This window comes from Canis lupus, chromosome 4 (assembly GCF_048164855.1).
Source record: "Canis lupus baileyi chromosome 4, mCanLup2.hap1, whole genome shotgun sequence".
NCBI lineage: Eukaryota > Metazoa > Chordata > Mammalia > Carnivora > Canidae > Canis > Canis lupus.
In genome coordinates, this window is record NC_132841.1 from 74,641,910 (window position 1) to 74,654,266 (window position 12,357).

Here is a 12,357-nt window from a genome sequence, read left to right on the forward strand (position 1 = left end):
CATGGCAGGAGATCAGTCTCTTCTTTTGGCTCTGGAGTTTTGGGGTCTGCCCACTGGACACCCTGTGTTATGACTTCAGCCTCAACTATCTGCCCACACCTCACTCCTCTGCACAACAGTTTGCTGCTGTCAGGCATCGCTTATCTTAGGAGAGGCTGGGCTCTGCCTCCATTCAGTGGGGCAAAGGCTGAGTGTGGGAGAGAGCGCCTACCTCTCCGGGTATTTCCAGCCTTGAGAGAACTCGAGAAGCAGACTGGTTGTCCACATGACAACTGAGTTTATTCTATCATGTGTTTTCTTTTTCTTAATCAGAGTTCCGTATTTTGTTGGAGGGTCATATTTTTCACTAATTCACCAATACTCAAAATATTACTGATGATTTATTTTACCATATTAATTTACTGGTATTTAATTCATATTTGATTTCCTCATATAGACAGTCCCTGACTTAACAACAGTTCGACTTACCAAATTTTTTTTTTTTTTTTTTACTTTATGACACTTGGAAAGCAATGCACATTCAGTAGAAACCCATACGTCAAATTTTGAATTTTGATCTTTTCTAGATGGTATGTGGTATGATCCTTTCTCGTGATGCTAGGCAGTGGCAGCCACAGCTCCCTGTCAGCCTCACAATCATAAAGGTGGACAACTGGTACATTGATGACCATTCTGTCCCCATACAGCTGTGTTGTCTTTTTCATGTTCAGTGTAGTATTCAATAAATTACATGAGATAGTCAATACTCAAAACCACTCTATCTTCCCCAGTCTTCCTTCCTCCCTCTCCGTCACATTATCTGTCCTAGAGCTGCAAGGTCATGACTGAGTTAGGGGAACCATCAAGGACACCACCTGGTCCCTTCCCCATAAGTGTGGGATAATGATGAGCAAATGCTCAGAGGACCCCATGTGACTCAATACCCTGCACTATAAAAGAAATGGTACTGAGCCACCTCTCTTGCTTTTCCCATCTGTCCCTGACCTCTGTAAGGTTTAAAAATGGAATTATTTGCAGAGTTCAATGTTTATTTCCTGATCATTTCTCCAAAGACTGTTCTGGTGATTGAAGATTTTGAAATCAGTGAATCAGGTGAGCTAGGAGGGTGACCTGCAGCTGAGGACCATCTTACCTGGACCCCAAGAAGTTAAAAGTAGTCATCTCTGGCCAACCACAGGGCATGGTCTTTATTACAAGTGAAGCTCTTTTCAGCAGGAGCACTGGGTGGGGCGGCTGGCACGAAGGTAGGAGCGAGAGCATGCATCCACCACCACCCCCATCCTCCTTATATACACACTCACACACACTCAAATATTCAAATAAACACTCTGTTCTTTTAACTCAACTTTACTGAGGTTTGAATGAGTGGATAGAAGCCAACTTCAAAGGCTTTTAACCACCTTTGAGAACTCAGTATACTGAGTATACTTGTTATCAGTATACCTATGATATGTTTCCTCTCTGGGACAAAAATGTTCCATTCCCAGACAAATAAAACAAATACAGGGACACCTAAATTATGAACAGAAATCCCAGGAAATTCTGGGAAAGAAAAGAAAGCCAAACCGCTTTGCTTCCTTCTTCCCCAACCATGCAGCTGACATTCCAATCTCCAACCTTTAGTCACTGCTTTTCCTCTGCTTCAAATGTCCTCTCTATGGCCCTACGTGAGGACCCTGCCTGTTTAAATTGCCATTCCTGCCCATCTACATTGTACCCATATTTCTAGGTCCATCTCAAATACTACTTTGATGAGGAAGTCTCTGACTTCCCAGCAGAGCCAAGTTTTCCATCCCCTATATTCCTTTTTTTTTTATAATTTTTTTTTAAATTTATTTATGATAGTCACAGAGAGAGAGAGTGAGAGAGAGAGGCAGAGACACAGGCAGAGGGAGAAGCAGGCTCCATGCACCGGGAGCCTGACGTGGGATTCGATCCTGGGTCTCCAGGATCGCGCCCTGGGCCAAAGGCAGGCGCCAAACCGCTGCGCCACCCAGGGATCCCTATCCCCTATATTCCAATAGCCCTTTCTTTTAGCCCTTACTATGACTTTCAACTCCTTGTTCCATGGCTTATTGACCTCATGTGCGTGGCTGTGTCTCCTTTTAAATGTAAAAGTAACATATCTAGTTGATATATGTCAGCTCAGCACCCAGTACAGGGCTTGGCACACAACTGGCATCCAAAAAATAAAATACATTTGGGCCATTTCCTAGTTTATTTTTTTCTCTTTGTAGTAGACAGAAGTCATAGTCTTTGCTCCCCCCAGCCAGCTTCTCAGAAGCCCTCAGGTGCAGAGGGGACCAGTTTGTTCTTTTTGCAGTGTTCTTTCACGAAGGCCGTGTCCCTAGCCCCTCCTGTGTTTCTGTTACCCATCACAGCAGAAGCACACAGTTCAACATACTTTCCTAAAAACCCCAAGCACAGAATTTTATTGTCAAAATTGAAATGGCAAGGTCCTTTAATAAAGAGAGTCTCTCAGTATGAGTCTAATATCAGCATCATACATGGATACACTACCATGCTACTACTGTTTGTTCTTTCTGGGTGTTCACGAGCATGTTTATTTTGTTTGGGGGGACTTGGAGGGGCTTGCGGTTCAATTTTTGTTAGCCCAATTGCTACTCAATATCAGTATCAATAATTTTTCTTCCTAGAGGGCAAAGAAAGACTAATCTGACTACTTTATTTATTTTTTAAAGTAAACTCTACACCCAAGGTGAGGCTTGAACTTAGGTCCCAGAGATCAAAAGTCACATGCTCTACTGACTGAGCCAGCCGGGGGTCCTGAATTTGACTACTTTAAAAGGAAAGCATTATTCTGTTTCTAAAAAAGCTAACTTCTCAAGACTGCTCAGGACTGAGATCAGGAAGCTTTTGTTTTTGCGGCAAAGGTATGAATGCTTAGTAATTGCACTGTGTTGTGTCACAGAAAGCAGGATAAGGGATGCTAGGGCTGTGAATGGCCACACTAATCCTTAAATCTCGGACAATACAGGACATTTCCAACAAAATTACAAAAATATTTACAGTTTGAGATGCTAAACAGACATGTTTGTATAATGATTATTTATTATATTAAAATAATCACACCAGTAGATGCCCACCTTGCTGGGTTTTTGTTGTTGTTTTTATCCCAAACTAGATCACCAAAGAGAAGAGTAGCACCTCTGTCAAAACTGGCAGTCGGATGGGTAAACTGATGTTTGAACCCCATTCTCTAAGTAGCCTCAAGAAAGGACTCGATTGCTGTGACCAGAACAGAATCCTCCGAAGAAACGTGTCACTCTTCAGAGATGGCTCCCTGCATTGCCTGGGCACTAAGGAGGAATTCGTAAAAGCCGCTCACTGTGCAGGGCCCTGGTTAGAACAGGTGGAACTTGGTGAAGGTCGCGTCCCATGGAAATTCTTACTCCCCGCCTTGCCTCCTTCACCTTGTGAGAATGAGAGCGCCTCACACCAGAAATGCTGGCGATCCCTCCGAGCAGGCTCCTGTGCTCTCTTCCCTTTAGGACAGATCTTCCTGGAGCCTTCCATTCCCTTTCCCATCTCCTACCGCCTGTGAAATTTGCTTCTAGGAGTCTGGTTTCCAGGAGCGCCTCCACCCGCCACCCCTGCACATTCCTACAGCATCTCTTAGCTTTCTGTCTAAGCCTACGAAACCCTGGCACAGCCATCCCTTTGCTGGTTGGTCCAGAGCCTCTATCAACTGGACATCCGGATATTCGAAGAGTCGGGGCGGGGGGGGGGGGGGGTGGCACGGGGGTGTGTGGCTGCAGAACAGCTCCCACTCCCAGGTCGACTCAGACCTTTTCAAGTTGCTCCGGGGCCCAGCTCACCTGCAGCGCGCAGACGGGCACCCAGTCGGCTCGGGCACCCAGAGGACCGGGACGGCCAGGCCTCTGCTCAGTCACCGACGGGGCACGTGAGCTGCCCCTTCCCCTTTAGCGGCCGGGGCCTGCGGAGGTCTCGGTTCAGCCCCCCGCTCGCCGCAGCCGCTCCCTCCCGCAGCGACGTGATCGCCAGCGCGGCCTGGAGACCAGCGTTCTGCCTCGGGGGACACCTGAGCCCGGGGTCCCGCGTGCACACTCTCGCGCGCGGTGCGATAAACGGCAGGTGGCCCCGTGGGAGGTGCCTCTCGCGGTGCCTCTCTCTGGCGGGCGGGGCAAGGTCATCACCTCTTTCTTCCAGCTCCGGGGAAGTTTCCGAACCAGGTCCCCGCGCGGCCACGCAGCGCGGCCTCCCGCGCCAGGGCGCGAAGGGAGGGTTCCGGAGGCGCCCCCCGCCCAGCTGGGTGCGCTTGGAGGACTCGCTCAGGAGCTCCAGAGACGTCTCTGCAATGCACGCACCCAACTGTCGGCGCACCACTTGGCTGAGCCCCGCTTCCTCGCGCCCCAGTTTCCCTACATTTCGGATTCTTTTCTCCGCTTCTGGGCACCGTGACCCTGCCCAGGGTTGACAGCTTAGGGAGAGGAACAGGTGGGGCGGGGGTGGGGGGAGAAGGGGACGCAGGCTGGTGGCTTGGTCCTGGGGCGCTGATCTGGGCCCCTTTGCCAGCGGCCTCCCTCCACCTGGTTTGGAAGCCTTCCCTCCCCGGGGGCACCCCGCACCCCGGCCGCCCCTCCCCCGCCTCTTGCCAGGCCGCCCTTTGGCCTTTCCCGGTCCTCGTCCCTCCCCCCGCCCGGGTGGGCCCCAGCACCTCCTAATCCGCTCTCCCCCTCCCCGCTCCGGGGAGGCCCCTGGGCTCCGACTGCGCGCCCCGGGCCGGGCCGAGTCAGTAGGCGCAGCTGCTGGGCAGCAGGTCGTAGCGCCCCCCGCTGTAGACCACCACGCCAGGCGGGTAGTAGACCAGGTCGGGCTCCGCGGGGTGGAGAGGCGCCAGGGCCTGCAGCCCCTGATCCTCGGGCTCGGGCTTGGTGGTGGCCGTGAACCGGCGCATGCTGGGGAGCGACGGCGACGCGAGGCGCCACAGCAGACTCTTGAGCGCTTGGCGGAACTCGCGGCGCGCCAGGCAGTAGAGGACGGGGTTGAGGCAGCTGTTGGAGTGCGCCAGGCACACGCTCACCGGGAACGCGTACACCTGGCACAGGAAGTACTCTTGGCTGAAGGGCACCGCGTTGAACTTGATGAGGAGGCTCCAGGTGGTGAGCGCCTGGTTGGGCAGCCAACACAGGAAGAAGGAGAGGACCACGAGGGTCACCGACCTAGTGACCTTGGACCGTCTGCGGGCGCTGGCCGCGGCCAGGCCGCCCCCCGCCGCGGGGGCCCCTCCTTCGGCCCCAGCCACGCGGCGGGCGGAGATGAAGCGCAGCAGCAGCAGGTAGCACAGGCTGATGGTGAACAGCGGAAGCACGAAGCCCAGCAGCACCTTCTGCAGGTGGTAGAGGCCCAGCCACACCTGTCTGTCCCCGCCCAGCAGCCTGTCCGGGAAGCGCACCAGGCACAGCTCGTCGCCCATCACCCTGACGGTGGTGGAGAAGGCGGCGTTGGGCAGCGAGGCCAGCGCGGCGCACGCCCAGAGCAGCGCGCACAGCGCTTTGGCCGAGAAGCCGCAGCCGCGCCCCAGGCTCGGGCCGCAGCAGCAGGCGCCCCGGCCGTGCCCTCGGGGCCCGCGGCTCTTGAGAGCGGAGGCCACCGAGTGGTAGCGCGCCACGCTCATGGAGGTGAGGAAGAAGACGCTGGCGTACATGTTCATGGACGTCACCACCGACACGATCTTACACATGGCCTTGCCGAAGGGCCATCTGAAGTCGAGAGCGTTTTCTACGGCCCAGAAGGGCAGAGTGAGCACGAACTGGAAGTCCGTCAGCGCCAGGTTGGTGACAAAGAGGTTGATGGAGGACTTGCGCCACCCCTGCTGCCTCTTCATTAGGTAGAGCACCAGCAGGTTGCCCGTCAGGCCCAGGGCGCAGACCACCCAGTACACGGCGCTGATGAGCATCCGCACTCGGGCCTCGGTGTCCGCGCTGCCGGCCCCGCCGGGGCCCCACGGGGGCCCGGCCGCCGCGCCGTCGGGCAGCTCCAGCCCCAGCTCCCAGCCCTGGTCCTGGGGCCGCAGCGACGCGTTGCCGCTGCTGTTGGCCGCCTGTAGAAGGTACGGGATCAGACTGAAGGGTCCCGCGAGCTCCTTTCCGCCAGCCTGCTCATTCATGGTGACTGCATTCATCGTGGCTGCAGCGCCCCCCTGCAAGCGCAGGTGCCTCTGGGGCGCTCGGGTGGGTCGGTGGGGGGGGCGTCAAGGCCAAAGCGAGTCCCACGCGCGGGGCGCTCTGTCCGGTGGAGGGCGCAAGGCGTGCGGGGGTGGGGGTGGGGGTGGGGGTTGGCTCCTGAGATTGGGCGCCAAACGCTTCCCCCGCACGGGGTGCACGGCCTTGGGCGCGGGCGCTGCGCTCGGCGTCTGTTCTGGAGGGGAATTCTAGAGCTGAGCGGGTGACTCCCAGGGCGAGCCGCGGGCGTCCAAGGGTTCTCTGGCCAAGGTCGGACGCGTCCCCCACTGCGCCTGTTGCGCCCCGGCCCACACCCGCCCTGCCGCTCAGGACCCCTCCTGGGGGGCTCGCTCCCGAGCTCTCAAATACCTTCGTCGGGTTCCTCTGCTGCTGCTGCTGCTGCTGCTGCTGCTGCTGCTGCTTGGACAAGGTTTCCGTCCTTCAAGAGGAAGAGGAGCTGGGAGAGTTCCGTCTCCCTCGCTCCGAGCCTCTGGAGGTCTCTGGCCGTGGACCTCGCTGCTCCCCCACCCCGCCCCCCGCAGTCGCCGGCGGGGCCCCCGGAGTTCCAGGCGCTCCCGCTAAGCCCAGGCTGCGGGCTCCCAGGGAGCATGCGTAGCTCGGCGCGGGGGCCGAGGGGGCGCTTTCCGAGGTGCTGAACTTGCCACGCCCGCCTCCGCGAGGAGCAAGACGCGGGCTGCGCGCAGAGCCCCCCAGCCTGCTCCTCCCCTTTCCCACTTCAAAGTTTCAGAAGGAGATGGTGGTGACCTTTTATTTTCCCGTGTTGCTGGAGAAAGCCGGCTTTGAGTTGCGATCTTTCTTATTCCCAAACATAACTACAGGCATTAGAATCTGTTTCTTCCTTACTCCCACTTTATCTTTGAAATGATCCCGTGTGATGAAAGGGGGTTCTAAAACTTCACGATCTCTTGCCCATTTTTATTTTTGAAAGCAATGATAGTGGCCTCTTTTCATGGCTAGACTGTAAGTCAGATGACGTGTTTTTACCGAATACACAAGTTCCACTTCTCCTTTAATTACTTAACTTTATTTTCTTAAAGACTTTATTTTTTAATTCATGATAGAGAGAGAGAGAGAGAGGCAGAGGGAGAAGCAGGCTCCATGCAGGAAGCCCGATGCGGGACTCCAGCCCGGGACTCCAGGACCCAGCCCTGGGCTAAAGGCAGGCGCCAAACCGCTGAGCCACGCAGGGATCCCTAAGTACTTAACTTTACTTGGTGTCTATGATTGTCAGGATTTTCAAAGCATCCTCGTATAGCAAAATTCTTGATTCCAGTGTTGCCCTCTGCCTTTGGTATATTCTGAGAACTAAAGCTAAGCAGAGAATGTATAATTGGTGAGCTGATTTCACAGACGCTAGTTACCACCTGTCCAGCTGTCAGCCCAAAGCTCTCCCACAAATTGGTCCCTCACATACTCTTTGCCTTGATGCAGTTGAAATCCCTTAAAAAATTTTTTTTTACTTATTTATTCATGAGACACACACACACACACGCACAGAGGCAGAGACATAGGCAGAGGGAGAAGCAGGCTCTCTCTGGGAAGCGGGATGCGGGACTCATCCTGGACCTTCGGATTAGGCCCTGAGCCAAAGGCAGACGCTCAACCGCTGAGCCACCCAGGGGTCCCACAGTTGAAATCCTTATAGAGGATTCCGTGAGGCTGTTTTTGGACCACCATCTCCTATTATGATCGGAACTCTTTAGCAGGTGTTTTTTTAGACCAATGGAAGCAAATGCTAAGGAATCTTCTCAGTTACTTTGGATGAGGGAGCCAGTGTAAACTATTTGAATGACTTCTCAAATTGCAGTTTATTTAAATGCCAGTGCAACTGCTCTAGTGTAAATTGCACTTCTTAGAGTGGACTTAGGAAATTTGAAATATTTTCTTCAACGAAACCGAGACCAATGTATCTTAAGAATAGCTGTCCTCTCTCCTGCAGAGTCCCCAACTTAGAGAGATGAAGCGGATGTGACTTTTTTTTTAATTTTTATTTTTTATTTTTTATTTATTTATGATAGTCACAGAGAGAGAGAGAGAGAGAGAGAGGCAGAGACATAGGCAGAGGGAGAAGCAAGCTCCAGGCAGAGGGAGAAGCAGGCTCCATGCACCGGGAGCCCGACGTGGGATTCGATCCCGGGTCTCCAGGATCGCGCCCTGGGCCAAAGGCAGGCGCCAAACCGCTGCGCCACCCAGGGATCCCCGGATGTGACTTTAAAGCAGAGGAGGTAGTAAAATAGTTAAAAAAGAAATGTGGTACCCAAAACATATGAAGGGAAACTGAAACAGTCTGGATTCCAAAGCAAGAACCGGGTTCCAAGCAGAGAACATGCTTCGCTGCGGCGGACTCTGGACATCTCCGCTTGCCCGCTAGAGGGCGACAGGGCTTTAGTAAAGAACAACCCAAAAGCAAACCACCTTTGAACCGTTCTAATCTGGAGAAGCTCAGCCCTGTTCTGATTATTGCTCCCAATCCACAGGTTGCCTCTGTGGACACCTCTTATCTCCGTTTTAGTAGTCTCACCTTCAAGTTCACTTTTCATTTCATGTTTTACCAGTTCTTTCTCCATCTAATTTTTAGCTCTCCTTTATTAAAAAAAAAAAAAGTAAACATAATTCAAGGTGTTGTTGAAAAACAAGGAAGACTAGAGCATACCCTGACAGCTCTTTGCCTCTATTTTCACATTGTATATTGAAGGAATTATAGTTTTCAAGTATTCTGAGGATAAGTACAAAGCACGTGACATCAGAGTCAGGTGGGGAGCTTGCTAAAAATATAAATTGCCACTCTCCTCCCAGACCCACACTGGCCCAGAGATTCTGATTCTCAGTGGATTTGGAAAAGGGCCCAAGATCACATTTTAAAAGCATTTTTCCAGATGATACTACTTTTTTCCCAAGTTTGGGAACATCTGGACTTTTACTCCTTTTCTAACTTTCCATGTTAAAAAAAATTAGGTCCCCGAAAGTAATTAATGTCCAATGATGGTTTATCACACACCAGGATTGGAAGCAAAGGAAGACAAGGAGATCTTAGTAGGTTTTCCTAATACCACGTTTGGTCCCAACAATGGCATATTCTTCATTGTGGACTGGGAGGGCCAAGTGTTCCTGAGGTACGCCAGACCTTGAATACTAGCCAGCACAACTCAGATTGAGCCCTTAGGAGAGCCTGTTCCCAAGTACTACTCTCTGAGAATGCGGCCAGAATGCTTCTGAGCCTAGAATGTGCTTCATTTCCAAATCTGCTCGCTGAAAATGAACCAGAGATCATGTTCAGGAATTTATAGTATCGCTTAACTAAGCCTTTGTCATGGAAGCAAAAATCCCCTTTCAAATATGAAATGAACTTTTCCAGTATGAACTTGAAATATTTTAGACCATTTATCTTAAAAGCATGGGCCGTGTTTTTCTCAAACCTCATCTAAAAAATTGAAGGAGAGAAACATATTAGTTGTGGTTGAGTATCATTTAGTATACAAGATCATAATCTAAATAATGTAATATATAACCAACAGGTAAGTAAAGGCTATTTGGACACCATATTATATTCTTAGGGTTGCTGTAACAAATTACAACAAAATGGGTGGTTTAAAATGACAGAAATTTATTATCTCAAAGTCCTCTAGATTAGAAGTCAGAAATCAAGGTGTTGGCAGAGTTGGTTCCTTGGAGACTCTGAGGGAGAAAACATCCCATGTCTCTCTCCTACCTTCTGGTGGGTGTATGTTGATTTCTTGGTTCATAATTGCGTTACTGTCATCTCTGTCTTTGTCCTCAGGTGGCATTCTCCTTTTTGTGTATATCTTTGTGTCTCTGTTTTCTCTCTACAAGGACACTAGTCATAGAATTAGGGTCCACTCTAATCCCATATGACCCCACCCTAACTAATTACATCTGCAAAGAATGTACATTTACATTTCCAAACAAGTTCACATTCACAGGTACTAGGGATTAGGACTTGAACATATCTTTTTAGGGGACACAGTTCTACCCACTACAAGTAACAACTGTGTGCATTGTGCAAAGGGTTTTATCTGTATTTTCTCACCTAATACTCAGAATCAGTGAGGTTGATATTACTATCATCCCAGATCTGATATCCAGTCTTTTATGCTCAGAAATCCAGAGTTGCATGTCCAACTGTTAGCTGGCACTTCTACATGGCTGGTGATTTCCTTCAGATTTCTCAATCTTAGTCAATGGCATTACTACTCACTTAACTGTTAGGACTAAAAACCCAAGAGGAAAAAAAAACAAAAACAAGAGGAACTCTTTATCTCTCATTTCCCCTTTATATCACTTTAACTCAGTCTAGAAGTTCTTATTAGCATGTTCTCAAGAATAAAAACAAAAACAAACCCCCCAAGTTCCTGAATCTATCTACTTCTTTCTATTTTACATTTTTCTCTATGTTAGTCATCTCTTGCTAAATAATAACATGTTAAAACTTTAGGGCTTAAAAAAACAAACATCTCACCGTTTGTGTAGGTCAGGAATCCAGGCGCAGCATAAGGTCATCATTGGCTCAGGGTCTATCATCAAACTATCAGCTGGGGCTGCAGGTTTATTTAATAGATTTAGTGGTAGGGAGGGGTAGTTTGCCTTTAAGTTCATTCACAAGGTTCTTGATCTTTCACTCTGTGAGATTCTCCATAGGGCTGCTTCACAATGTGGCAGCTGTTTTCCAGCAGGATGAATGATGAGAGAGAGAAAGAGAGAGAGAGAGAGAGAGAGAGAGGAATTGGCATGAAAGCTATAGTGTTTTTATAATCTGGTAAAAGAAGTGATGCTTCTACCACTTCTTCCTTATTCTATTCTTTAGAGGCCAGTCTTCCTTATTCTATTCTTTAAAGGCTAATCAATAAGTCCAGTCCACATTCAAGAAGAGGGGAATTATACAGGAATATGATTATGAGGAGGCAGATATCATTGGGATCATCTTGAAAGCTGACTACCACAGTAGGGCAGGTTGTCACAGGAAACAGGAGCTGAAGGCCACTTGATTGATTGATTGAGTAGTTATCTCAACAGCCACACAGTGCTGGGACAATAAAGACTGAAGTTCAAGTCTGGTTAATTGCAGGGGAGTAAGTAAGCAGTCTAGGCTTTCAGTCCAAACCCCAAAAGATGCACATCCTAAGGGTAAGTTCTCCACTCTATTCTCAACAACCAGAAAATATGCAGTTTCTTCAAATACACATAGAATAATCACCAAGACAGGCCACTTGCTGGGCCAAAATCAAGTTTCAACATATTTCAAAGGATTGAAATCATATAGAACATGCATTTTGAGCACAGTGGAATTAAATTAGATATCAACAAAGGAATGATTACTATGAGTCCTCAAATGTTTCAAAACTAGGCCATACATTTTATTTATTTTTTTAAGCCATACATTTTAAACAACTCCGATTAAAGAACTAAAATATAAAGTGTTATAAAATAAATTATAAAATATTTAAAGTAAATAACAATAAAATATGGCATCACATTTTGTGAGATGCAATCCAAACAGTGCTTAGAGGGAAATTTATAGGTATAAGTGCATATTTTTAAAAATAAAAGAACTTAAACATCTTGATCTAAGCTTTCAACTCAAAATCCTAGAGGAAGACAAACACTTTAATTCCAAAGAAAGAAGCAGCATGGGAATATTAAAAATAAGAGTAGGAATATGTGGACAGCCCGTACTATGTCAGGGATCAACCTTCTAGTTGTTGACTCAGAGAGAGTAGGTGGAGGAGGTCTCAAGAAAAGACCAGAGCAGCCCAACGTGGGGTTACTTAGGAGGCTTTCAGCATATCCACAAAGGAGAATATTTGTTTCTGAGGGCAAAGGGAGGAATGAATAGTCTAATACTAAAACCAGAATCTATTTCCCAACTCCAGGTGGGAGTTGGGAGGGGAAGCCAACTCTAACGGAGAGGTGTGTCCATGGGTCTCAAAGCATACCATTCCCAGAACATTCCCCACTAAGTCTCCCAGCTACCCATCCTTGGATCAAATATCTATTTATCATTTTTATCTTTGAGGGAAATGCAGTAATGAAAGTCCTTGTACCTACAGTTTGTAATCAAGTGGTATATGTGCTGCCGAAGCGAGCACTGTAATCAAGTGGAAAATCAATCATA

At 49.3% G+C, this 12,357-nt stretch overlaps 1 protein-coding gene across 1 annotated transcript; it reads right to left on the bottom strand.

Annotated features, from left to right (window-relative positions):
* Window positions 1-4,710: 4,710 nt before the first annotated feature.
* RXFP3 (relaxin family peptide receptor 3) lies at window positions 4,711-6,151 on the bottom strand. Its single transcript, XM_072822884.1, has one exon. The coding sequence runs from the start codon at window positions 6,149-6,151 to the stop codon at window positions 4,775-4,777; it is 1,377 nt and encodes a 458-aa protein (XP_072678985.1). The 3' UTR covers window positions 4,711-4,774.
* Between the last annotated feature and the right edge of the window lie 6,206 nt (window positions 6,152-12,357).